At 40.3% G+C, this 26,822-nt stretch overlaps 1 protein-coding gene and 1 long non-coding RNA gene across 2 annotated transcripts in view; both read right to left on the bottom strand.

Annotated features, from left to right (window-relative positions):
* The window catches only part of LOC124856364 (contactin-3), a 253,125-nt gene that overhangs the window by 21,028 nt on the left and 205,275 nt on the right, over positions 1–26,822 (bottom strand). The window contains exons 14-19 of the mRNA XM_047346720.1: positions 24,687–24,804; positions 18,193–18,351; positions 15,651–15,800; positions 6,755–6,825; positions 5,336–5,570; positions 5,117–5,232 (exon numbers count right to left, since the gene is read on the bottom strand). Of these exons, the coding sequence (XP_047202676.1) occupies positions 5,117–5,232; positions 5,336–5,570; positions 6,755–6,825; positions 15,651–15,800; positions 18,193–18,351; positions 24,687–24,804 (849 nt within the window). The remainder of the gene's footprint in view (positions 1–5,116; positions 5,233–5,335; positions 5,571–6,754; positions 6,826–15,650; positions 15,801–18,192; positions 18,352–24,686; positions 24,805–26,822) is intronic.
* LOC124856365 lies at positions 12,560–13,203 on the bottom strand. Its single transcript, XR_007035309.1, has 3 exons — positions 13,083–13,203; positions 12,721–13,010; positions 12,560–12,625 (listed from the first exon to the last, which is right to left on the bottom strand). It is a non-coding gene; the product is annotated as an uncharacterized LOC124856365 (long non-coding RNA).

Genomic DNA, 26,822 nt, shown 5'->3' with positions numbered 1-26,822 from the left:
GCTGTATAACAGCCTATGAGCACCACCCAACAGTGTAGTCTTACACTTTTACCATAACAAAGACATCGTAATAGCTTGTGTACCCAAAGGTTTCCCTGCTGTGATAGCCCCCATTACCACAACAAGCCATCACTTATGTTATGAACTACCTCCCTATAGTTCTACTGTCTTCTATTGTACTGTTCTGAAGCTACAGGCATCTACTTCCAATAAGAAACCTGTACAGTGCCTGCTCAGCAAAAAAAACAACAGACAAATCTAGCTAATCACTGGCTGGTGACCATTACCATGCTGATCTCAGGTAATTAGACTGTTCTCTAAGAAAAGTGGTATAGAGGAAGCAGTGTTTAAAGAAGATTGAATAATATACACTGTCTTCCATTGTCATTTCAGTCTACACTTTCCACACTCTCAGATGTTTATGTAACCAACTCAGCGAAACTGGGTTCAAATTTAACCTAATAAGGGAAGAGTATTTATTTTGATCTGGGTTTTTTTTTTTATGTTCTCACTTTTCTTTGCAATAAAGCTGAATTTTTAAATCACATTGTAACATAAAACGTTTTTTGGTTTTTGTATTTTTCCGTTAGTTAAATCCTGCAGAACTTTTGTCTTGCACCATTAGCTGTAGGGGAAGGTAATTTCTGCGCACTTGCAGAAATGTTGCCCCAGCACAAGGTGCTCTTGAGGAGTTACTTTTAGAGATAAACTAGGTTGTTCTACACAATCTACAAGAGCTTTGAAATCGCCAGGAGCAGCTTTTTGTGTTTTTTTACACTTCATGTTTCTCTGTAAGCTAACTGCTCCTCTTGTGAATGGTGATTCAATGTATTTGGTCAAGATATTATACTAATGTGAGGTTACTTATCAGTTGAAGAGTTTGCTTTACACTAAAAGAATAAACCTATATTTTGAGTTGCATATTATTTCTAAATATTGTGTTCTATAAAAAGAAAGAAATCTGAAGTATATTACATTTACAGGCATATTACAGGCAAGTTGTAAGTGCGAACTATAGTGTTTACGCATGCTAAGGAGCACTGAAATAAATTGTTTACTGAAGATGTGCTATATCAATCATGAGGTAAGCAGCTCATGATTGAATCCCGTGGGTAATATTTTGCAGTTGTGTCAAACTAGCTCTGGCATTCATTTAACAAAAAGTTAATGTAATTTACTGTTTAATAATGTATTTTGTATTCCGTAAGTATTTTAGTTTAACATGCAAGGCCTGTAGATGTGGGCTTTTGAAAGGGTACTTAAATACATTGGATTTTTGCACCTGTTTACAACAATACAGGTCAGGTCTTTTAGTTATCGAAGAAATTATGTGACACGAAGCCAGTGCGGATGAACAGTTGATTGGGAGCCTCATGGTTGACTTTGGAGGACTCAGATCTACTCTGCCACAGGGGAACCTGGACCAGTGGTTCGCTTTGTGGTCGGAAAGGACCATTTACTCAAATGGGTGCCAACATTGAACAGTAGGATTTATGAAGTGCACTTAATGTCTTTTGACTGAATGACCTCTGAGTATTTTTAATCTGAATATCGAAGATTTCCTAAACATCCAAAACCAAACTTTGCTAAGAATTAAACTGCTTGAACTTTAGGGATACCTGGATTTTGATCTGAGAAAATCAGTGCAATAAAAACTATTTATTTTTGGTCAAAAGGGTCCAATTTCTTTTTCTTTTTGATATTGCAAATATCATTTATTTGAATGTTGCCAATGCAAATGTTTTTGTTAAGTTTTGTTAAGTTCAGCTAAAGTTGTTGTTCATTCCGATTATCTCCTTGTGTCTATGCATTTTATCTTCTTCTTAGCTCCTTATGAGCCAAGTGTGACATGTTCCAGTACTTGGTTACATTTAAATCTAACATGCTACAACTGTTTCAGAAGACACTAAATAATTGATATGAAGAATTTCAATGAGATGGTAAATATAATTCCAAACATAATGGCTCCGACAACCATCATATACGATGCCTTGCAAAACCATTCTTTCGACCTTAATCTTTCCACATTTGGTCGCCTACAGCCACCAACCTCAATGTAGATTTTGGGGATTTAATTAAAGTAATACATAATTATGAGGTGAAAGGACAAAAATGTTCTTCAAATAAAGTCTGAAAAGAGATGATGCTTTCGTATTCAGCTCACCAGAATGAACCAAATTTCAGGGTAATTAGAACAGAACGTCGTTTGCAATGTCTTTATCTAACAGTTCTTCTTTTGCTCCATCTATATTACTACCAATCTGACCAACTTCCCTGTCCTTGCTCAGGAACTCCTACAACCATGCCACAGCATCACAGCATGATGCTCCCACCACCATGTTCCATGGTAACGATTGCATGTTTAAGGTTATGTGCACTGTTTGCTACACGTAGCCTTTTTGAATGTATGCAAAAAAGTCAAATGTTGGGCTCATCTTCACATGTTTGCTGTTCCTGACTGCCCAACCTGAGCTGTGAACCTCCACAGCTCCTACAGAGTTAACATGGACCTCTGGGCTGCGTCTCTGATTAATGCTCAGGTCTGTCAGATATTCAGAGCTTAGGATGTTGTTTTATAACCTCACCCTGCCTTAAACGTCTTTAAAACATTCCCCCTGGCCTGCCTGTCTGCTGCATTCTTCATTATGCTGCTCAATAATGTTTTCTAACAAAGAGCTGGATTTATATTTAAATTGAATTACAGGTTGACTCTACATACCAACAAGTTGGCTTCTGAAGGCAGTTGCTTGCACTGGATTTATTTAAGGGGAGCAGAGAACAAGGGGCATTTATATTTCTAAGTGTTTAAACCCATTCTTTGCATTTCCCAATAAAGCACTACTTTGTGTCAGTCTGTCACTATGAGACATGTGACAGCACCCAACTACTAAGAGCTAGCCAAATCAATCCATTTCTCACTTTAAGAGATATTACCCTGATCAGAAGCAAGAATGAATTTAGCACGGGGGATCTTTAAAAATCCAACTAACAAACAAAATCCTCTGTGCTATTCAGTAATACTGCATTTAAGCTTTCGACAAGGTTCCTAAAATGAATCTCTATGTAACTCTTTTATTAATTTAACAATAAAAGACACAAAGTGTCACAGCTAGTGTGTTTTCCTGAGCTGCTATTTTTACTTGTACCAGCAAAGCAAAAATTATTGACTGCTCTTGATGCTGTAGCATGTTGTCAAAGAACACCTGCTTGCATTATACCCAGCTTTCTATCGCTGCCTTCGTTTTCTTTCTTCTATAATTAAAAATAAGCCTATAATAGAAGCAGAAAATTGTGAAATGTCTGCAGAGTAAATTTTAGTTTTGTTCAGCAAATAAAATAATTAACAAGCTAATATCCACTTTAGGATTTTGTTCATTTATAGTGCATCACAAAACTTTCTCTTTTTTCAAATTTCAGTAACAAATTTCAATGTATTTTGTTGAGATTTTATATGAAAGACCAACATGTAGCAAAAAATTGTGTGGTTTCAGTGTTTTTTACACACAAAAACTGGAAAAGATTGGCATACAATTGTATTCAGCCCCATTTACTTTAATTCCACTAAATGAAATAAATAGGATCCACCTCTTTATTATGTAGTATCAGTATAAACACAACAATCAGCAACAAACATAGAACAGACAGCATCATGAAGACCAAGGAACACACTGCAGACAGGTCAGGGTGAAGGTTGTGGAGAAGGTTCAAGCAGAGTTAGGATTAAAACATTATCTCACAGAGCTCTGTTTAATGAATCATCAGAAAATAAGATGAGAATGAGACAAATGCAAGAGTGTGTAGTGGAAAAGTAACCTTGATTATACTATCCCCATGTTAAAATACAGTGGTGGCAACATCATGTTGTGGGGATGTTTTCCCAGACCAGAGGTAGCGAAGGTTATCATGTTTGAGGGAAGATTTGTGGAGCTAAATACAGAGCAATCTTAGAAGAAAATCTGTTAGATGCAGCAAAAGGCTTGAGACCAGAGTTGTGGTTCACCTTCCAGCAGGCCGGCAACCGTGAACATACAGCCAGAGCTGCAAAGGAATGTCTGTTAGAACGACCCAGTATTTCAGTTCAGAGAACTTTTGGCAATTTGATGTTCACAGATGTTCTTCATCCAGTCTGACTGAGCTTGAGCTATTTTAGTTTGTAAATGTTCAAAGCTGGTAGAGACATTACCCAAAAGATTTACATCTGTAATTGCGGCAAAGGTTGGCAACTGGTTTAACTGGATTTTGTTTTGGGGTATCACAGTAAAAGGGGCCAAACAGAAAAACACACCTCATTTTTCAGACTTGTATTTGCAAAATATGTTCCGCCACTTCACAACTATGCACCACTTTGTGTTTTATTACAAAATTCCAAGTAAAATACCTTGAGGTTTTTACTTTAAAAGTGTCCACATATGAAGAGGCTGAAGGGGTATGAATACTTTGGCAGAGAACTGTGTCAATATCTAACATTATTTTTTTCACAAACTTTTAGATGCATTCACATTAATGCAGTCTACAAAAAACTAATCATGAATAAATCAATAACAATTATAAAATGATTAGACCACAAACAATAAAAATAGGTTTTCAACATTTTTAAAGCAATGGAAGTGAATGTACTTCTTGAAATTCCTATTTTAAACCTGCACTAAACCACTCCTGTCCTACAACAGTAAGTGTGGCTAACAATGTAGTTGGCTTCATGCATCTCTGTGCAGGTCAGGCGTCCTGGGCAAAGCCTCCCAAGTAAGATATCTGAGTTCTAGCAGGAAACTGTATTTTTATCTAGTTTTTCCCAGGCTACACCTCAGGAGAGAGATTGCGGTTGACAGGAATGATATATGATGTTCACACTTTCCTCTATTTATTTTTTTTTGTATTTTTAAGGCAACCATCAGAGAGAAATAGAGTGTTTATGGATTCTGGAACAGCTACTAAAAGAGCCCTTCACTTGCTCGTTTGACACACTAAATATTTCAATGAGTATTTCCAGGTTGTTACCACTCGCACAGATATAAAATGTGCCAGCTTATTACACGGTCAGTCATTCTGGGATTTACATTTGCTCCTGCTTTGAATATTTCTCGTAGCACTCCAGCTTTTAAATTGTGTTTCATACCTCGTACCCTATGATCTTCTCAGTGCTGGACCTGGGAGGAACTGGTTCCCAGTACACCTCAACCTCAGAGGCGGACACAAAACGAGCCCATACTCTCGACGGTGCCGTGGATGGTTCTGTGGAGGAAAGATAAATTATGCGTAGATTAGCTAATCACACGTCTTCTGGAATCTGTGTTCTCATCATCTGTTCTTCCTCTTAAGAGGACGAACACCTCACCTTCCTCTGCAGAGAGCACTTTTACGATACGGCTGAACGGCCCCTCTCCCATGCTGTTGTACACGCCCACAGTGGCTTCAAACTGTGACAGCGGCGCAACACTGTCATTCCTGTACACATATCTGGACACGTCCGCTGAAGCCAACACAGTTTTGATCCAGGTGCTGCTGCCAAGCGGGCGGAAAGCCACGAGATAGCCGAATTCCTCTCCACTCTGCTGTTCCTCTGGAACCGGCTGAGATAAAAGAAGGACAATAAAAAACTGACTAAAACATCTGAGCAGAAACTGAATCAGGGAGCTTAGTTCACAACATTCACAACGCCTGTAAGCACTTTCACCGACACTACCTTACAAAAACATCAAACTGTTCAAACTTTTTTTTACAATTTGGCACATTACAACCACTAAAACGTAATATATTTTATTTGGATTTTATGTTAGACATAAATCAACAAGTTGGAAAGAAAATTACAGTATTTTAGATTCGCAGTAATGCCTCTTTCCATTGCCAGTTGATGGACTGTAGATGGATTTATTTTATAACAAATCCTTGCTTTAAAGTTCTCATCAGCTTCATGACCTGTTTGGTGTGTTTCTTTGTCTTCATGATGACGTTTGCGCACCAATGTTCTACAGAAAATCTCTTTTTATACAGATATTAAATGACACACAGCAGACCATATTGTCACTCTATGGTTCTTGACTGAGAATAGGTGGACAATTCTGGGATGTGGGTCAATCTCTGTCTCAAGCTGAGGAGTTTAAGTATCTTGAAGTTTTGTTGCAGAGTGATGTGAGAATGGAGGGGGATGGATGGATGGATTTTAAATAATTAATAAAGGTGATTGTTGAAGGTAACCAGTTAAAGTGGATTTTATTTTGCACATCAGTTTTCAGATTTCTATTTATTAATTTTTATAAGTTGATAATCGTGTTTCTGTCACTTCACAATTATGGACATGATAGTGGCTCAATTACGTCAAATCCTGATAAAATACAATTAAGTTTGTGGTTAAAATGTGAGTAAATGAGAAAAATGTTTGAACAGTGAATACTTTTGCAGCGTATTCTATGCTACTCTAAATAAACACACCTGTTGTCTTGTCTTTTTATAAACTGTTGTAACCTTAAAGGGGAATGAATACTTTTGCAAGGCATTATAGATCCAGAAAATGTAAAGTCGTCACCAAAGTCCAGATGTACACACTCCAACTTGCAAATGCTCAGCATCCTCATTTAGATTTACACAAAACAGGGAGTCAACAGGCAGCAAATCAGAAAAGGCTCTGCTTTTAATTAAAAAGCAGTTCCACCAAAGCCAGTCCTCTGCAGGAACAGTAACTCTTTCAGAGTTCACCTCTCATCAAAGGGAGGACAATCTGCCACAGTGAACACTCGGTCAAAAATCCTCCACTCACCTCCCACGTAATGACAAGCTCTCCTCGAGCTCCCCCGCCGCCACTCACATTAACTGGTGCAACCTTGGGAGCTGAACAGGAAAAAAAGGAAAAATAATCATCAACAGAGGCAGGTGCTCGATCTCCTGTTAAAGGCACACACCTTTTAGTTACAGAGCTGTGAAATAGTATGTCCCCCCTTACAGATTTCTTCTGTTTTAGGTTGCCGTCACACTTATTTGTTTCAAAGCATCCAACCAATTTTAATATTAGACAAAGATAATATAAGGAAACACCCAATGCAGTCTTTAAATGCTGATTTCATTAATTAAGGAAAGAAAGCTACCCAAACCAACCTGGCCAATGTGAAAATTTCCCATCATGTTAAATCATAAATTAATGGTTTTAATGGTTTGATTTTTTTTGTTTAATCACTAATAAATCAAACATAGTAATAGTTGCTATCCACTTGAACAATATTCTTTAATGTCTTACCTTTACACAGGTACCAAACGTTTGCATGTAGATCTTATAACTGCAGAGCTATAATTTATTTATTTCAGGAATGCAATTTCAGGCAGAAATTTCTTCTTAACAGGTTAACCAATTTGGTTCAGTTTCACTAGCCACATTCAGACCTGACTGCTGCCTGTTCCAAAGAATCACGTAAATAGAACCTGTCTATGACAACATTTTTGACACTGATTTGACCCACATGCAGAAAGAACACAAGTAGAGCGCATCAAACGGTGAAAATAAGTTTATTATTTATAAATTCTACACAGGGATGACAGGGATCTGGTCTCTCCAACTGTGCGAGAAAAAAGAACTGATAAGAAAACAGGACGGCAATGTATATATAAATATATAAATATAAATATCATGAATATAAATAAATGCTCTTACTAGAGAGTGAACGGAATCCGCCAGGGGAGACGGGGTTTAGGAGAACTGAAGTAGAGCTCACAGCGAAACGTGCTTTCTGTGGAAAGCGAGCGGAAGGTGAAGCAGGAGTTACGTAGGAGGGTGGACAGGTGTGCAGGAGAAGTACGCTTGTCGTAATGTAGCACACATCCAGTAAAAGGTGAAGATTGCTCAGTCCAGGAGTGCGCGTAGAATTCCAGACAGGTAATCCAAAAGGCTCCAAGCGCTCGAGGAATAGTTAAGGGATCGATGGACATCAAGGTTACTGATACCTAAGGCGAAAACACAAATGTCAGAAAGGAACAGAGCAGATCAAAACCCAAAAACTGGCTCGAGATGATTACCACATAGGCTCAACACTCAGGCGACGAGTAGCAGGCAGCCACGGCTTAAGTAGCGTACACGGCAATCAGAAGATGGGAAACACCTGTCCACATCCCTCCTGTAGCTCGACACCCTCTGCTGGACGAATAAGGTTAGCAGCAAGCAGAAAACAGACAGGCTCCCAGAACCCGACATTACCCCCCCTTCAATGACCGCCGCCTGGCGGTCCAGAGGAAGTTGAAGGCAAGGAAGCACGAAAATCCGAGAAAAGAGAAGAATCACAAATGAAGGATCGAGGTACCCAAGAGCGATCCTCAGGACCGTAACCCTCCCAATCGATGAGGTACTGCCAACCACGACCTCGTCGACGGGAGTCCAGGATGCGTCTGACCTGATAGACAGGGCCACCCAAGTGATCCTGGGCGGGTGGTGGGGGTTCGGCAGGAGGGCACAAAGCACTGGTGAACACTGGCTTTACCTGAGAAACATGAAAAGTGGGGTGGATGCGAAGACTAGGAGGCAACCGAAGACGAACTGCAGTGGAACTGACTAAAGAGTCAATCACATGGGGTCCAATAAAACGAGGAGAAAGTTTCTTAGAAATAGATTTTAGAGGAATGTCACGGGTGGATAACCAGACTTGTTGCCCTGGGCGGTAAACAGGAGCTGGTTGACGTCTTCTGTCAGCAAAACGTTTGTTGAGTTCAGCAGTCCGCTGAAGGGCCCGGACAGTGGAGTTCCAAACAGCCCTGTAACGGCGAATATGGTGTTGAACAGAGGAGACGGAAACCTCACCCTGGTCGGAAGGTTGATAGCCAACTGAAACCTCAAAAGGAGAAAAACCAGTAGCAGAGGACTCGTGAGCATTAATTGCATACTCAACCCAAGGTAGGTGTTTACACCAGTCAGCAGGATTAGAGAATGAAAGGCAACGGAGAGTGGATCCGAGTTGTTGGTTCTTTCGTTCCACCTGGCCATTGGACTGGGGATGAAATCCAGAAGTCAAGGAGACTTTAGCTCCAAGGGCTAAAGCAAACTGTTTCCAAACTCGTGAAGTGAACTGAGGACCACGATCGGACAGAATGTCCTGAGGAATACCATGGAGTCGGAAGACATGTTTGATCAACAGCTGGGCGGTCTGAAAAGCAGTAGGCAACTTCTTCAGTGGGATCAGATGGCAGGCCTTAGAGAAGCGGTCCACAATAGTTAGAATGGTAGTCATTCCTTGAGAGGTAGGAAGGCCAGTAACAAAGTCTAAAGCAATATGTGACCAAGGACGACCAGGAATGCGTAAAGGCTGTAAAAGGCCTGCAGGCGGTTGGTTACAATGTTTATTTCGAGCACAGATAATACAGGCGTGAACGTACTCCTTCACGTCCTTGTGGACAGTAGGCCACCAGAACCTTCTCAAAATAAGGGCCACGGTTCTACTAGTACCAGGATGAGCAGAAAACTTAGCAGAGTGGTGCCAATGGATGACACGAGAACGGGCAATGGTGGGAACAAAAATCTTGTCTTGTGGACCAGTGCCTGGATCAGGTTCCTCCCGCTGAGCGCGGGTAACAAAGTCCTCAATCTCCCACCTAAGAGAACCCACCGTCCAGCTAGAAGGCAGAATGGAGACAGGTTTAAGTTCAACCTCATCAGCAGAAAACTGACGGGACAGAGCATCAGGTTTAGTATTCTTAGACTCTGGGCGATAGGAAATAGCCAGATTAAAGCGGGAGAAAAATAAGGACCAGCGAGACTGACGGGGATTGAGTCGCTTAGCAGCTTGTAAGTAGGCCAGGTTCTTATGATCAGTCCACACAATGACAGGTAAACAGGCTCCCTCAAGCCAATGACGCCACTCCTCCAGAGCCAATTTAATGGCTAACAGTTCCTTGTCACTGACATCATAATTGCGCTCTGCATCACTTAGTCTGCGGGAAAAAAAAGCACAAGGATGCAATTTACCATCAAAAGCAGCAGACTGGGACAGAACAGCTCCAACCCCTAAGTCAGAAGCATCAACCTCCATGGTAAACTGTCTGGTAGTGTCAGGGTGGATAAGGATTGGTGCACGGGAAAACTTCATTTTTAGAGCTTGAAAAGCTGAATCTGCCTCCGAAGTCCAGGTGTAATGCAACTTAGTGGAGGTCAGAGCCGTCAGAGGTGCTGCGGTCTGGCTGTAGTTCTGTATAAACCTCCTGTAAAAATTAGCAAATCCCAGGAAGCGTTGAAGTTGTTTTCTTGTCCCGGGAATTGGCCACTCCAGGACTGCCTTGATCTTATCAGGATCAGAACGAACCTGTCCACCCTCTAAGATGAGACCCAGGAATGTAACAGAGGACTGATGAAACTCACATTTCTCAGCCTTAATAAATAATCGGTTCTCCAGCAGCCGCTGAAGGACTAGTCGAACATGATGATGGTGTTCTTCAAGGTTTCTGGAGTAGATCAGAATATCGTCGAAGTACACAAAAACAAAGATGTTCAAAAAATCTCTTAACACATAATTAATCAGCGACTGGAAGACTGCTGGGGCATTGCAAAGTCCAAAAGGCATGACTAAATACTCAAAATGACCCAAAGGAGTCTGAAAAGCTGTCTTCCACTCGTCCCCCTGGCGGATTCTAACTAATTGATAAGCACTCCTAAGGTCAAGCTTAGTAAAAACAGTAGAACCCTGAACTGGTTCGAACGCAGAGGAAAGTAAAGGAAGTCGGTACCTATTCTTAACTGTAATCTGGTTCAAGCCCCGATAATCAATACAGGGACGAAGGGAACCATCCTTCTTTCCAACAAAAAAAACCCCTGCACCCACTGGGGAGGAAGAGGGACAAATAATACCAGCAGCTAGGGAGTCATTAATGTAATCCTCCAAGACCTGTCGTTCAGGTCCAGAGATAGGATACAATCTACTGGTGGGTAGAGGAGCCCCAGGAAGAAGGTCAATGGCACAGTCATAGGGCCTATGGGGGGGTAGAGAGAGAGCGTTACTCTTGCTGAAGGCTAGTCCTAAATCATGGTATACTGTAGGAACCCCGGAAAGGTCGGGACAGTCATCACTAAGAGGACTAGGCACAATGGAGTTCCTAACAGGTAAGGCCGACTGAAGACAATTGGAATGACAATAATTAGACCAGGCCTCAATGCGGAGTTCGGACCAGTTTAAATGAGGGTTGTGTTTATGCAGCCAAGGAAAACCCAGAACTAAAGAAGACTGAGAAACCAGAAATACATAAAAATAAATCATTTCCCTATGATTTCCAGAGAGAACCAGTTCAATCGGTATGGTCTTGTGAGTAACTCTATGCAGCCTCCGTCCATCTAAGGCAGAAACTAATCGTGGCGTATCAAGAAGTACAATCTCAATCTGGGCCAGCTCTACCAACTTGCTATCGATAAAATTCTGCTCACAGCCAGAATCAACGAGTGCTAAAAGATTCCTAGTCTGCTGACTACCAATCAAGGTGGCTGGTAGGGAAAATCTAGGGGCTTCAAAATCATTAAACTGGTCCGTTAGCTCCCCCGAAAAAACTAGCGGACCCTGTCTTTTGGCCGGGTAGGACAGGTTGGACAAGCTGCAATAAGGTGATTGGATGAACCACAGTAAAAACACTGGTTCCCCTGTCTACGACGTTGTCTCTCCTCAGGGGTAAGGCGAGTGCGACCTATCAACATGGGTTCAGGTTCAGGCAGAACTACTTGAGGAAGAGACCTAGCATTGGGTGGTGATCTTGCAGAAAAAGAAGAACGAGCCCGGAAATGCTCAGAAGCTCAGAACGGGCTCTCCTTCTCTCACGCATATGACTGTCAATCCGTGTAGCTAACAAAATTAGCTCATTAAGGGTCTTAGGTTCATCAATCAAGGTTAATTCATCCTTCAGTGGCTCATCTAGGGACTGGAAAAAAGCTGTTCTAAGAGCACTATCATTCCAGCCAGAAGCAGCTGCAAGAGTACGAAATTCTAGGGCTAAATCAGAGACTGGTCTATTTCTCTGATTTACGGCCCACAACTGGCGAGAGACGCTAGTCTGGTCGGTCTCAGAGGAGAAAGCCAGCTTAAACTCAAGAATGAAGTCATCAAAAGAGCAATCAAACTGATTACAGTCAGAAAAACGAGCCTCAGCCCAACGTAAGGCCCTCCCTGTGAGTAATCCCAGTATATAAGAAATCTTAGCATCATCATGGGGAAAACTAGCAGGAGAGCGGTTAAAGACGAGAGTACATTGTAACAAAAACCCCTTACAGTGATCAATGTCACCGGAGAACTTCTCCGGAACAGGGGAAGTGACGTCGCGTGAGTGTGAAAGACTGCTAGAAGAAGCTGCTACAGCGCCCTCAGAAGAACCGGAGGTCTGAGGACTTAAAGAATGCTGGAGTAGCGAGACAATATGATCTAGCTGCTGATTATTCCGTTGGATCTGTTCAGAAAGAGAACGAAGAGCAGAGTCATGAGAGTGAATCTGGTGAGAGTGTTCAGATAGAGTTCTACTGAGACTCTCTGCTGGGTCTGTCTGGCCTGAGTGTTCTGACATCATTTTTGACACTGATCTGACCCACATGCAGAAAGAACACAAGTAGAGAGCATCAAACGGTGAAAATAAGTTTATTATTTCTAAATTCTACACAGGGATGACAGGGATCTGGTCTCTCCAACTGTGCGAGAAAAAAGAACTGATAAGAAAACAGGACGGCAATGTATATATAAATATATAAATATAAATATCATGAATATAAATAAATGCTCTTACTAGAGAGTGAACGGAATCCGCCAGGGGAGACGGGGTTTAGGAGAACTGAAGTAGAGCTCACAGCGAAACGTGCTTTCTGTGGAAAGCGAGCGGAAGGTGAAGCAGGAGTTACGTAGGAGGGTGGACAGGTGTGCAGGAGAAGTACGCTTGTCGTAATGTAGCACACATCCAGTAAAAGGTGAAGATTGCTCAGTCCAGGAGTGTACGTAGAATTCCAGACAGGTAATCCAAAAGGCTCCAAGCGCTCGAGGAATAGTTAAGGGATCGATGGACATCAAGGTTACTGATACCTAAGGCGAAAACACAAATGTCAGAAAGGAACAGAGCAGATCAAAACCCAAAAACTGGCTCGAGATGATTACCACATAGGCTCAACACTCAGGCGACGAGTAGCAGGCAGCCACGGCTTAAGTAGCGTACACGGCGATCAGAAGATGGGAAACACCTGTCCACATCCCTCCTGTAGCTCGACACCCTCTGCTGGACGAATAAGGTTAGCAGCAAGCAGAAAACAGACAGGCTCCCAGAACCCGACAGTCTAACAATATGAAGTAGGCTAGAAGATCTAAAAAAGTGACAAATTGTGCCCTGCTCTAAGTAAATTCAATAAAGTCATTTACATCTATCATTCAGGAAAGAGCTCAAAGCCATTTTTAATAATTGGGACTCAAACAAACTGCATAGAGAGCCAATATCTACAAATGGAGAAAACATGGGACAGTGGTGAAGTTTTCCAGAGGTGGCCAGCCTATCAAGACAACTCCAAGAACACACTGACGACTCATCCAGGAGGTCACAAAAGAACCAAGAAGAGCATCTAAAACACCCTAGGCCTCACTTGCCATAGTTAAAAACCTTATCTGTCCATTTTGCATCACTTTTTATTGTTTTGTGTGTTTTTGACCTAAGGATAACCGTTTGACACAAATTGAATGGTCTGGTTTTTTTTTCAATGAAAAAAGAAAATGATACGGAAATAGCTGAACACTGACCTAAGGTTGCCGATGGAGGGCACCGTATAGAGAGGAAGACAGCCCAACTGTAAACATGGCAGCATTGTAGGATGTTTGCTAAAAAGTTAGCAATGAGTAGAATTACAGTCAGAATTTTGCTGGACTTTTCCTGGAAATAGACTGTAATTGCCCAGGAGAAGATAATAATACTGGACACATTGGGGGGTGTAGCAGTGTATCTAGGAGCTACAAAACTGGGCCAAATAAGCTGGCTGAGCAGCAGACTGCCTAGAGGACATAGATTGGTATTTTGTGTTATTTGTAGTAAAAGTTAGCATTTTGTAAGTGTTTAGCAAAGACAATCCTTCTTTGTTAGGTCTTTATGTTTTAAGACCTTGTTATTATATTAAATTATTATTTTTTTATAAATGTCTGCTACTGCAAGTAAACAGCAAAGGATGTCCTGAACTCTATCAGTAATTACTACAAACCTGTCAGGAATGGGCTGAGAATGATTACTTTCCTTCTTCTGTATGTGCATATTCACACTATTCTTTAATGCAAAGTTTCGGTACATCTTTAACTAAATTAACAAGCAAGCAAACAAGAAACACGCCTTTTGAGAATACTAGCAAAAAACGACAATCCCTCTATACATCATTATGGGCTAGAAAAGCAGGTTTCGTCCTCTTGCCACATAATTTTCCACATATGGTAGGGATGGGCGTTTAACCATTCGAATCAAAATGCGAATACAAAATGACTTTTTGACCAGCATGTCTTTGTCCAAATTCATCAATATTTGAGATATGTGTTCATTTTATTTGTTCCTGATCATTTATATTTGAGCTGTAGTAAAAACAAATTGCTGGGAGAAAACCTACAAGGAAGAGAATAGATAAAGGTGGCATCCATAGACGAGTTCCAAGGGAAAAACCACAGCTGACCAAAAAGAACACATTTATCTATAAACATCTCAATGATCCACGGGGGAAAGTATTCTGTGGTCGCACAAGACAAAGCTGAAACATTTTTAAAGGTGTGTGTCCCATTACAATTGACTCAAAATGAATGCATAATTTCAGTAAACATTGATCATACACACTGCGGTGGTAGTGCTCTATACCAGAAAATCACAAAGGAGAATGTCTGGCCATCGGCTTATCATTGCCCGGACCTAAATCTGATTGATATGTGGCTCAATTAAACCAATTCAGTAAACAGAAGTGGGGCAAAATTCTCACTGGCAGTTATCATAAATGCTTGATGAGAGTTGTTGCTGCCTAACTAATAAGGGTTAGGGAGCTAACCAATCACTTTTTTTCAATAATAAAGGACACCATAATTTAAGAAATGCTTTTTATATTTACGCAGATTATCTTTGTCTGACATAAAATTGGTTTGATGATCCAAAACATTTAAGTGAGACCAAAACTGCACAAACATAAGAAATATGGAGTAAACATATGTTCCCCACACTGTAGCTTACAGCCACTATCTAGGGAGTTTCATCACAGAGTTCAAACTTTAGATTTCGTTGGATGACATTCCTCCAGATTACAGTGGCATTATTAGTCTATCAGTGTCTAACAATCCAAGGTGGAAACCTGTTTCTCATTGATCCAACCAGCATGGAGGAACTTTTTCACATTAGCAGCTCACATAGGAGTTTATTTGGCTTCCTAATGGTGCAACACGCTGATGTAACACTTCTGATTGCGACTACCAACAATTAATACTACATGTTCCAAGATCCTTATTTGTACACTGCTCTGGGCTACGCAATGTAATTAAGTGTAGGTTCATATCAACTCATTTTAATTCTCTGAGTGAAATAAAGAGCTGGCGTGAACAATAACATGAACAATAGATTTGTGTAGAGAAAGCAGTGAGATGCAAAGCTAAATTAAACAAGTAATTTTCTACATGGGGACTGCTTAATTTTGAACGAAGAGACATAACAAGCTGAGAGCGTACCTGCTGCTTTGGTTCGGATCTGTTTTGACGGCATGCTGGGTTCTCCAACACCAACACTGTTGATTGCCACCACCCTGAATTTGTATTCCACCCAGGGGCTCAAATCTTTCACAGTGGCGTGCATCATCTGTCCAGGCACGGAATCGGGAACTAGGATTAAAGAATTGAGAATTATTAGGTCAGTCAGTCAGTCATTTTCTTCCACTTATTGCATAGTGGGTCACGGGGAAGCTGGTGCCTATCTCCAGCAGTCTATGGGCGAGAAGCAGGGTACACCCTGGACAGGTCGCCAGTCCATCACAGGGCAACACACAAACAAACATGCACACACTCATTCACACACCTAAGGGCAATTTAGAGAGACCAATTAACCTAACAGGCATGTCTTGCACGGGGAGAACACGCAAACTCCATGCAGAAAGAATCGAACCCAGGACCTTCTTGCTGCAAGGCAACAGTGCTACAAACTGCACCACCATGCAGCCCATTCTTAGGTGTTTTTTAAAAATTATTTTTTAAGGAACATTTGAAACAACTAAGTTCAGTCTGAAAATCAGCCACTCCTGCATTTAACTAAACAGAATTAGGAAGCTGTCGTTGAGGTGATTGTAACTAATATGATGGACAGGATGGACATAAAACATAGTAATATCCTTAGAGTTTTTCAGTACAAAGTATTTAAGACAAAATACTACAAAATAAATGTTTTCTGTCAATTAGTGGATATCAGAGTAACTATCATTTCAACAACTCCAGAAATCAGAATCACTTCAGAATTCCAGTCTGGCGCAGTGTTTCAACATTTTAGGTCAGTTCAATAGCTACTGAACCAACCTTTAAGGTGGGGGGAGCCTAGGGTCGTGAACGATTTAATAACAGGGAAATCTAAGTACTGTTCTAAAAAGTTTAGTTTTGTGAATAGAAGGGTGAGAGTGAACTCTTTCATACAGTTTACTGTTCATTGAAAGTTGAATATCATTTAGGGCTGTATCTGCATTCAATTCAATTTAAATTCAATTTAAAAAGACTTTATTAATCTCAAAGGGAAATTAAATGTTGTTGTAGTTCATATTATGCAGGTTTCTTCAAAGAGCCATTGTAGATGCTGATGGCTGTGGGCAGGAAGGATCCCCTATAACGGTCTGCCTTACAGCAAATCTGAAGAAGCCTCTGACTGAAGACACTCTGTTTTTGCACGACAGTCTCATGCTCAGGGTTCTCCATAAAGTTCCTCATTTTATGACGAATCCTTTTTTATACAATGATCTCCAGAGGTTCCAGAGAAGTCCCCAGAACAGGGCCAGCCTTTTTATTAGTTTGTTGAGCTTTTTTAGGTCCCTGGCTCTGATGTTGCTACCCCATTTTCCTGCAGTATTGTCACCATACAATTTTTTTTTTTTTTGTCAGAAACCATCAACAATGTCATTCAAAAGAGGACAGACACTTTTGTTTTTATTACTTCTTCTAAAGTGCCATGACAGAAAATGAGTTGACGATGATTTTATCCAAAACAATTCACACCAAAGCAAAGAATGATGGGAATGAGGAGACACAAGCACTTACCATGCTATGGATGTTTTAATATTTGTTAGATTTTTTTGTTTTATTTTATTTTCAAAAATGTTGTTTTGGTTGTATTTATTATGGTGATGCAGGATTATGACTTCAGTTATTTCTCAATATTTATTGCAGTAATACAAGTAAAACAAAAGAATAGCTATTATCCAAAAGCTACAATTGCATTCAATTACATTTTGACATGTAAATGCAGTATATGTTGCTGCTTTCATGGAACAAGCACATTAAGGCATCAATGTATAGGAAGTTTTTAAAAAGTTGATTTCAAAATCGCTAGAATTTTCTTGCATAACATACTAACGGTTTAAAGTTCCTTCCATGAGATGCTAACACTGCTCTGCATAGAGTAATACAGGATTTACCTTGCTGACAAAAACCTTTTGGCATTTTTCATTTATAACCCTATTCCTGGAATAAAAACCCATGCAATATAAGTCTCAATGGCTATTTTTTTGCAACAGTCCCAAAAACTGGGACTGATGCAAAAAAGTCAAAGGCTGAGGCCCCTTTGAAAAGCACCTCTCTGTGACTTTGTATATCAGTTGACCAAATTTACTGTAAATTTAGTCAACTAAAATGTAGAAAGATTTAGTTGACTACAACTAAAAATGACTAAATTCCATCCAAAGCCAGCCAGCTGACCTGCAGTGCTCAGCAACAGTGGGGGGACTGCCGGTCAACTGGCTGAAAGAATCGTGCTGTTTGGAAATATACTCATGAATAGTCACTCTCTTTTACAACTACACATGGCATTTTGCCAGTCAATAAGCTTCAGTGGCTAACACCAGTCTTCTGCTGACAACACACCAAATCCTCATAATACTTTTCCTTAATCAGATTCAAACCATTAACCAATATCTAAAATACTTTTTAAAAACATACATTATTGTTTCTGAGAGGCTATCTTTAAAACCAATTTTACTGCTTAAATTACAGAGTAAGTGTCCTTAGGCCAGTCATTTACCTGTCCTCACAGTCTGCCAGCCAATAGAGAAGGGAGTCCGAACTTGCACAATGTACATGGTGATGGGACTGTGGTTATCTGGTCCAGAGCCCCAGGATAGCTGCACTGTAGTTTCAGTAATGCCAGTCACGATTGGGCCCTGTGGGGCACCAGGAGGTCCTGCAATGATCAGAAATAAGAAGAGATGCCCACATTAGCCTCAGGGCACCCAAAAGTCAATGTGAAAAAAATATAATTTCATGTTAGCTTCGTGTCATGCACTGTGAGACTATGCCACAGGTGTTAATGGAATAATAACCTTTCTCTACTGAGAGCACTAGCCTCATCAAAACTGAATATTAAAGTTCATCAGGTTGTGACACGAACAACAGCAGGCCCCAACCACTGAACACAGATGGCTAGAAAGAATAAGAGACGTTATTGTTTCTTATCATGGAGTGGAGGTCTGTGCAAGGGGAGGCGGGGGATGGTGGAGTGTGTGTGGGGGGTGGGTGGTAGTTTGATGGCCGGTGAAACAGAGCAGAGCAGAGCAGGATGTCTGTGTGGCTGGATGACTGACTGGCAGGTGTGGAGATGAGCATGAGAGTGAGCAGCATGCAATGATCCACACTGGATGAAAGAACGAGCTGGCGATGAAAGGTTGAAGAACTGGGCTTGATATACTGCGGGGCAGAGAGGTAGATGGATTGCTGGTGTGCAGACTGATGAGCAACCAGAGAGTGAGAGATGCGCCACATCCACAATATGGACACACAAACACGCTCACAAACAGACAGTGAGAGATAGACTGTGCTGCACAGGGGGAAGGAGAATATCAAAAGTGTAAGAAATAAACCGGAGGCATGGTGGTAGAAAAGATATGACCCTGTATGGATGAGGTATTTCACCTTAACTTACTTTATATTCAAATACCATTCTTTAATCAAAAGTAGAGGAAGAACATTTTCTTATTTTGATATTTATCCTTAATTTCTGTGAAGGGGAGAATGTTTCTAATTAAACCCTCACACATCTTAAAAAGAATAAAAAGATTCAGAACATGGATCCAGTCAGTCTTTCATTTAAAAAAATCTCTTGTCCCTTCTCCCAAAGATCTATATTGTAAACTACTGTTATGAATGAATTCTTCAAGTCTATCCAATCCCTGATACAGGCTCAGTGTTCCAATTACAGCATTTTTAAATGATCAACATAGGAAGCCAGCGAGAAAAGTCATCTCCTAAAAACTATTGTTAGTCTACTATCTCAATTCCTTAGCTGTGCCCTAAGAGAGATTGGGCTTTTAACAATCACAGTTTTCTTAACTGTATTTTTGTTTTTGCATAATAATGTAGGTAAAAACTGCTAAATCTTGGTCCCTTTTACAGTTTACAATGGTAATTACATTAAGCAAGAAAGACTGGTTTGACTGCTGCGGCTTTGGCCTAAACATCAATTATTACATTTATGACTTTGAAAACAAAGCGCTACATTTTTGAAACAGCTACCATTTCTGAAAGTTTCAGGCTTACATTTTGGACTGTGACCTGGCATATGCCTGACTTAGATCACTTAATTTGGATAATTTGGGTTGTAACATATTTAATGTAGTTTCAGTTAGTCGTGTGTGAATATAACATAGAAAAATACATTCTCAATAAATACATAAACACTTTTCTTTTACAGTTGTACAATTTAATGAACAGTGTTGTACTGACCAGAGGTTGCGGTAGACTTTTTCATTGTTAGTCATTTTGACTGATGGTAAAAAAAAGTCCTGTCATAATCTATTTTTAAACTTTATTTTTTAAAATGATAATAATTAAACATTCCATAGCATTTATTTTCATTCATTTTAACTAATATTCAGTTTGAACAAGCTGAAAAGAGAATCCATATCAAACAGATGAATACATGAAACTTTTTCTCTGCAGTGACAAAAAACACTGACTGTGATCCAACTAACTAACTTTTTTTTCCTGGTCCGCATTGACCTGAATGGCGCACCTGCTTGTGCGTAATCAAATGTCTTAAGTGGGATTGGTGCAGAGGCCATTGTCATGAGGTTTTGAAAACAGCTAATTAAATATCATAACTCGCCACCAAGTGATCAGGGGTGTGAATTGCAATCTGTCAAAATGACAGATGGCCTTCAGATTTTTCTGTCACATTTAAAAAAACGGTCAACACCGGAAAATATTTGGTTAACACGACCCCTGGTACTGGTACTGACATTAAATCACAAACAGTATGGGGCTCCAATAGCAACTACTTAAAAATGTTTAGAACTGGATTCCGAGTCAATATTTAGGATTGTTCTGGAACATCCCAACCAAAAGGTATTGTAAAAAGGAAAAAATTCAGGCAACTGGGCATTTAGCAATTGTTATATGCTTGCTAATAAAGAAAAGGGAGCCCAGAAAATAATTATTATTAACAAACAAAAGAGCTTTTAGCTCCAACCACTATTAGCTGCCTGAATCATGGCTAATCAAGGTTTGGCTCCAAAACAGATTTGGAAAATTCTTGTTTATCAGCTACTGGATTACCAACAGCAGCATTGTTCAGACCAGTAGATAACTTCAGCATTAATATGGTCTCATACTACATTTATCTAGTCTCTGCTGAAGTTTTCTGTTTAACTTCACCATAAGTGGAAGAGATATGGTGAGAATGGTGATCTATGTAGTATTACATACTGTAAATACATATCTTCATACAACTGGAGTGAAGTCAAATAGACTCATAATATAGTTATTAACCTATAATTCTGTGCTACTTTAAATTCACCATATTTGTTTCTGTGTCTGTGTTATCTTCTTGTTCCAACTTATTATTAAACTTTGTAAACTTAAACAGCAACAGCAATACAAGAAGTCTACTGGTTTGAAAATGTGTGATAATTAGCTTCACAGAAAAAAGAAAACAGTTCTACTTATGAATCCCTGATTACCAGTTCTAGACTTGTGAAGATAGGGATAATTATCGAAGGCAATATTAATGTAGACGAGTGTGAACAAGTAGGTATTTTCATTTAAAATTACTTGACTATTACCTGCATATGAGATCAAACATACTGGGATTTAAAACATTGATATGTGGTTTTCCACTTAAACCTATAAATCTACAAAATAGCGCTGGGTTTTTAATTTGCAAACATTATGAGTGCAGAAACTGCATGTTTAGTTGCAACCTCCCAAAAGCATACAGTGCCTTGCAAGAATATCCACTCTCCTTAAATTTCTGTTTACATTTTTCAAGCAATCAACCTTTTTTATAGAGTACTTTACACACCCAAAGTAACTAAAATGCTGTACACGTTCATAAATAATAAAAAAACCAAAAAAGACCAATAAGACAAACACATACAATTAAACGAATGGACAGGCAGAAAAATGAAAGAAAGAACAGCTAAGGACAGTGAGGAAAATAATAAATAAAATAAACTAATAATAGTCTGTGAAAAAGGTATAGCTCCTAAGACGGAGCCTTGAGGTATCCCACAAAAGGGGCCTGACAGAAGAAAAACTGATCCAACCGGCACACAACCTAAGAAAAGAGTTGTGCTGATTAAATTAACAATGTAAGTACTTACATCATTAAAGGCCTCCTTTAGTAGTGCGGGAAGAATACTATCGCTGGACAAAAGGAAAGTTTTACCCTCCTTACTGTCTCTGACAACTGGGAGACGGAGACAAGTACAAATTGGTCTAGAAAAACTGGAGAAACAGGGGGCATGGCAGGATCAGGGGTGAATTCAGGGGATGAAGACCTGACAGGACTCACTTTATCACTAAAAACTTTAAAAACGTTTCACAAAGTGAGACAGAGGGAACCAGGTAAGATGAATCAGAACGACTCAACAAAGAATTCAGCGAGTTAAAAACATCTTGAGGCTTGTCACTGTTATCAGACACAAACTTAGAAATAAACTGAGTCTTCGCACTTTTAAAAGCAAAGTGATACTCAGCTAAAGAGTTTTCAGAATCTTTAAAGAAATGTGAAGCTTGTCCTTCTTCCACCTTCTCTCAGTGAGCCAGCAGGTGCATCTAAGCGCTTAAAATCGTTCAGGAGCACATCAACATTTCCATCCTCATTAAACTCCACAGAGGTGGTCTATAAAAGCATTCAAAAACTTCGACGCCGTCTGTGGGTAGATCAGACAAATGGCCCTCCGGACATAGGCCATGCGAAGAATTAGAAAGATTAAACTCAAATAAAACTGGCAGATGATCAGAAATGCCAGTCACATATATAATTTACATTTTCACCCAGGATGAAAATACTACCAAGTCCATAGTGTGTCCCCTTTTATTTCTGATATGTACTGTATTTTATGCAGTAGACCAAATGAACATAGAGCTTCGATGTAAAGTGGAAAGAAAATGATGCATAGTTCATGATCTGAAAAGTGTTGCGGCAATTGTACTTAGACCTTTTTCTCTGATATCCCTACATAAAATCCACTGCAAACAGTTGTCTTCAGAAGTCCATTATGTGTGAAATAAATCTAAATGTTCTGTGAAGAAGTTTGTTGAGAACATTGGTGAACAAATAGCAACATGAAGACCAGGTAACACAGCAGACAGGTCAAGGAGGGAGTTGGGAAGAACTTTAAAGCAGAATTAGTTTATAAAACAATTCCATTTAAACATTTCACAGAGCACTTTTTATGTCATCATCAGAAATGCTAAGATTGTAGCACAACGGTAGACCTACAAAGAAATGGACATCAAACTAAATTGACAGGCCAGGAGGGGAGCAGATTTTTCAGAGCAGCAGCAAAACATTCTATGGTAATTCTGAAGGAGCTGCAGGGATTCATAGCTTAGATTGAAGAATCTGTTGACAAGACAGTCGATTTGAGAGTACAGTACAGTCACACGTAACTACATGCTAAAACAAGAGAAAATTTAAGTCCATTGTAAAACTGTGAACTATCCTATCATCCGAACAAAGTGTGCATAAATATCAGAAAACCCTATTTCTATTCCTAATTTAAAATGTACTGTCCAAGTATTGTTGGAGACCAATAGCTAGTCATTTATGATGAAATTCATTTGTTATACTTTCCACCCAACATAAAATTGGATACACCAGGTTGAAAGGTTTCCCACACTCTGAGTTGTTGGGCTCCAGCCCTGGGATAAAACAAGGTCTAACTACACACAGAAAAGAGACTGGTAAAAACTCTGAATCCCAAAATGCACAGTTTCAACCCATGCTATTGCACAGCTCCCAGGAAGGAGGAGTTTACCAGCTGGAATCCCAGTGATGTCATAGAGCTACAAAACTCCCTTCTTTTTTACCTGCAGCCTCAACAGGTTGCATAGGGTAGGGAACGACCATAAATGTCTGGATCTTGCTGGCAGAGTAAAAGAATGCATCTTCGGATCCACGTAAAGTACTGTAGTCTGTCCGTTGATCGTAACCCGGCTGAAAATAACACTTGTCACCTTAATCTTTCTGTCTGAGCTTTTGCAGAAAAGATTCAAAGAGTCAAAGATTCCGCAAGAAGCGAGGGTGTCCTAAATTATGTAGATGAAGCAGTTTTTCCTCACTGCTTGAAGAAAACGGCATAAAAACCACAAATCCAGTCCTAGCAGACGCTCATTCCAGCCAGACACGCTGCTCGTGTGTCCTAGTCTGAGCAGATGCTCTCCCCAGGGGTTAGGTTGAAAGCTGCCGCCCGGTTTTGCGTGTATGTTTCACCTCCGTACCCTCATGCCACTGATAAGTTAATGAAAGGTGTTTCCCCATTCACTGCAAGTCTGACACTGACGGTGGAGGCACAGAAACCTTTCATATATATAAGAAAATCAGCAGGGAAAAACTATTTGGCAAATACTCAAAGCACAGTAGCTCCATGATTTATATAATGTTTTGAAAATTTGCTGCAGTCCAAGGGTTCTAGAGACCACGGGACAATTCTGATCCGGTGTAAATGGGGCCTGAGAGTATAATAGGTGAGGCTCCTCAATTAGGCCTCCAATGACTGAGTTTTACCTTTTTTTTAGTGAGGACAAAGATTGAGGGGCATTCCTCACATTTGGTCGTTATTGACAGCTGAATGACGGCTTGCAGCAAAGCGTGGGGGAAGGGGAAGGGCTGATGTCCACCTCCGAGAAAACAATCAAATGAAACACCTGTCTCTGGTTTCTCATTAAAAAGCCTGTACATCGCCCCAATTGGAATGATGCAAAATGGTACACCTTGAACAACCTGGACAACACCTTCCACATTCCTAGGTTTCACTTCTGAGTTTAATTACTTTTTTTTTCTTTACAAAAAGCCTATAATCGTCAACAAAAAAGTATTAAATAAAGTTGAACTGGCACCTTTAAATCTGATTTGAGAGGTTCTAAGACACCTGTGTCCTAATTGTAAAATACACACACATGCACACACATACACACACACACATACTAACACAAGTTCCACAGCAAGCCATGAAAAACCTCCACAGAGAATGCTTTAGAATGGCAAGCAGTGTCACAAAGGAGAAGAAGACATACCTCTGACAATTAGGTCTGCTGCTGCTGACACTGTGTCGACTTCAGTGTGTACCATACACACATATTTTCCAGAGTGCCTTAGCTGGATGTTCCTCACCATCAGGTCACCTGAAAATCCCTGATGAGAGAGACAAAGTATGGAAGTCTTGAGATGAGCCAAAAAAACAAAACAAAAAACTCAAAAGTGATAGTTTGTATAGAAAAAGGGAAAAAGAAAATTTTATTTTTTCAAATCCTCAGGATTACAACAGGTTATTTTCTTAAACATGTGGTCTACATACTCCAGATAAAATCTTGAAAGAAAAGACCATGTTGGCCACTGGAAGAAAAAAAAGTCTGATTCAGTTGGGCATTGAAATGAAAGCAACAGAAAACAGTACTTGTTCTGAAAGATTTCTTCGGGTCAGGCTCTGCGGTGTTTACACTCACCCTGACAGCTAAGATGAATGGTTAGCAAGACAAGATTGTTTTTTTTTTTTCTTTTCACGTTTTGCTTTGCAAACACTCAAAGGCAGGCGTTAAAAATTCCTTCCCTTGAAAACGCATCAACTCTCTTCCTGCAAACATCTGTTGTGGCTATATGCTGTGAAAAATATGAGTGATGTAGCTAGATCTCATTGGACCTGGTGGGTTCAACAGAGGGATCCTAAACTTTTAAATGAGGAAACTTTGCTCTGCTTCATTCAGCAGGAAATCAAGCAATTCTGTTTTTTTTTACTCATATGATGAGATCAACTTCAGGCTTAGAGCTGTGTTTTACAGGCTTTACCTAAAAAAAAGCACAGGATCATCTTCTATGGCAGGCCATTTTAACAAAAAAATTGTCTTTGACTATCTGCAATTATATTCTGGAAATCTAAAAATGATAATTGACTAATCACAACTACATTTTGACTATCCGGAATGGCAATTTAAGATATCTGCATTTACATTCTGTCTAGTAAGAAGAACAATTCAAGATATCAATCAAATTTTGACGGATCAAAATGCCTTTCAAGTAATCTCAAATGACGTCACAAGATTTGTCATTAGAAGGGTCACACATCCGTAATTACAATTTAAGATATCTCAAACTCAATTATGACTAGTCAAAATAAAATTTGTAGGTATCTGAATTAAAGAAATCACGCATAAGATCCCCTATTGCTGCCACTGAGCTGTCCAAACTGTTGCCTGCTGAATTTTGGTTGGCTGCAATGAAACTGGCTGTTTTCAAAGAATGTCAGAAAATGCCTCAATATTGAAAGAGCTTAGCAGTATGGGGTGTACAGAGAACACAAACTTCTCTATCTAAAGAATGCTTAAGAAACCTACTCTCTCCTGACACATTCTATCTTTCTGTGATCCATATTGTGACTCAAGGAGGCGCTTTTTCATATTAGGACTTGGCCTTAAAGAAGATGTTACACCAAAAGTTAGGCTAATATTGTGATAAAGGAAGTGGCGGCGACAGACAAGACAATACTGTTCAATTCCTGGTTTCCCTGGAATTCTAAAACACGGCTTAAAATCAACCCTTAATTAACTCACATGTATGCAATGTTTATGTTCCGAAGTATGTTTTGCTGGTAAAACTTGCATGTTCTGTTAAAATAAAACAAGTAGCACTCGTACTCGTTGTACTCGTACTCGTCGTCGTCTTCTGCTTATCCGGGACCGGGTCGCGGGGACAGCAGACTCAGCAGAGACATCCAGACGTCCCTCTCTCCAGACACCTCCTCCAGCTCCTCCGGGTGGGGCCCAAAGCGTTCTCAGGCCAGCCGAGAGACATAGTCCCTCCAGCGTGTCCTGGGCCGTCCCCTGGGCCTCCTCCCGGTGGGACGTGCCTGGAACACCTCCCGAGGAAGGCGTCCAGGAGGCATCCGGTATAAATGCCCGAGCCATCTCAACTGGCTCCTCTCGATGTGGAGGAGCAGCTGCTCTACTCCGAGCCCCTCCCGGATGGCCGAGGACAAGCCACCCTTTTCCGGTCGAGTACCATGGCCGAGTACTTGGAGGAGCTGATCTTCATCCCAGCTGCTTCACACTCGGCTGCGAACCGCCCCAGCGCATGCTGTAGGTCTTGGCTAGAGGAGGCCAGCAGGACCACGTCATCTGCAAAAAGAAGAGACAAAATCCACTGGTCCCCAAACCAGA

This window comes from Girardinichthys multiradiatus, chromosome 20 (assembly GCF_021462225.1).
Source record: "Girardinichthys multiradiatus isolate DD_20200921_A chromosome 20, DD_fGirMul_XY1, whole genome shotgun sequence".
Classification (NCBI taxonomy): Eukaryota; Metazoa; Chordata; class Actinopteri; order Cyprinodontiformes; family Goodeidae; genus Girardinichthys; species Girardinichthys multiradiatus.
This window is presented reverse-complemented; position numbering and strand designations above follow the sequence as displayed.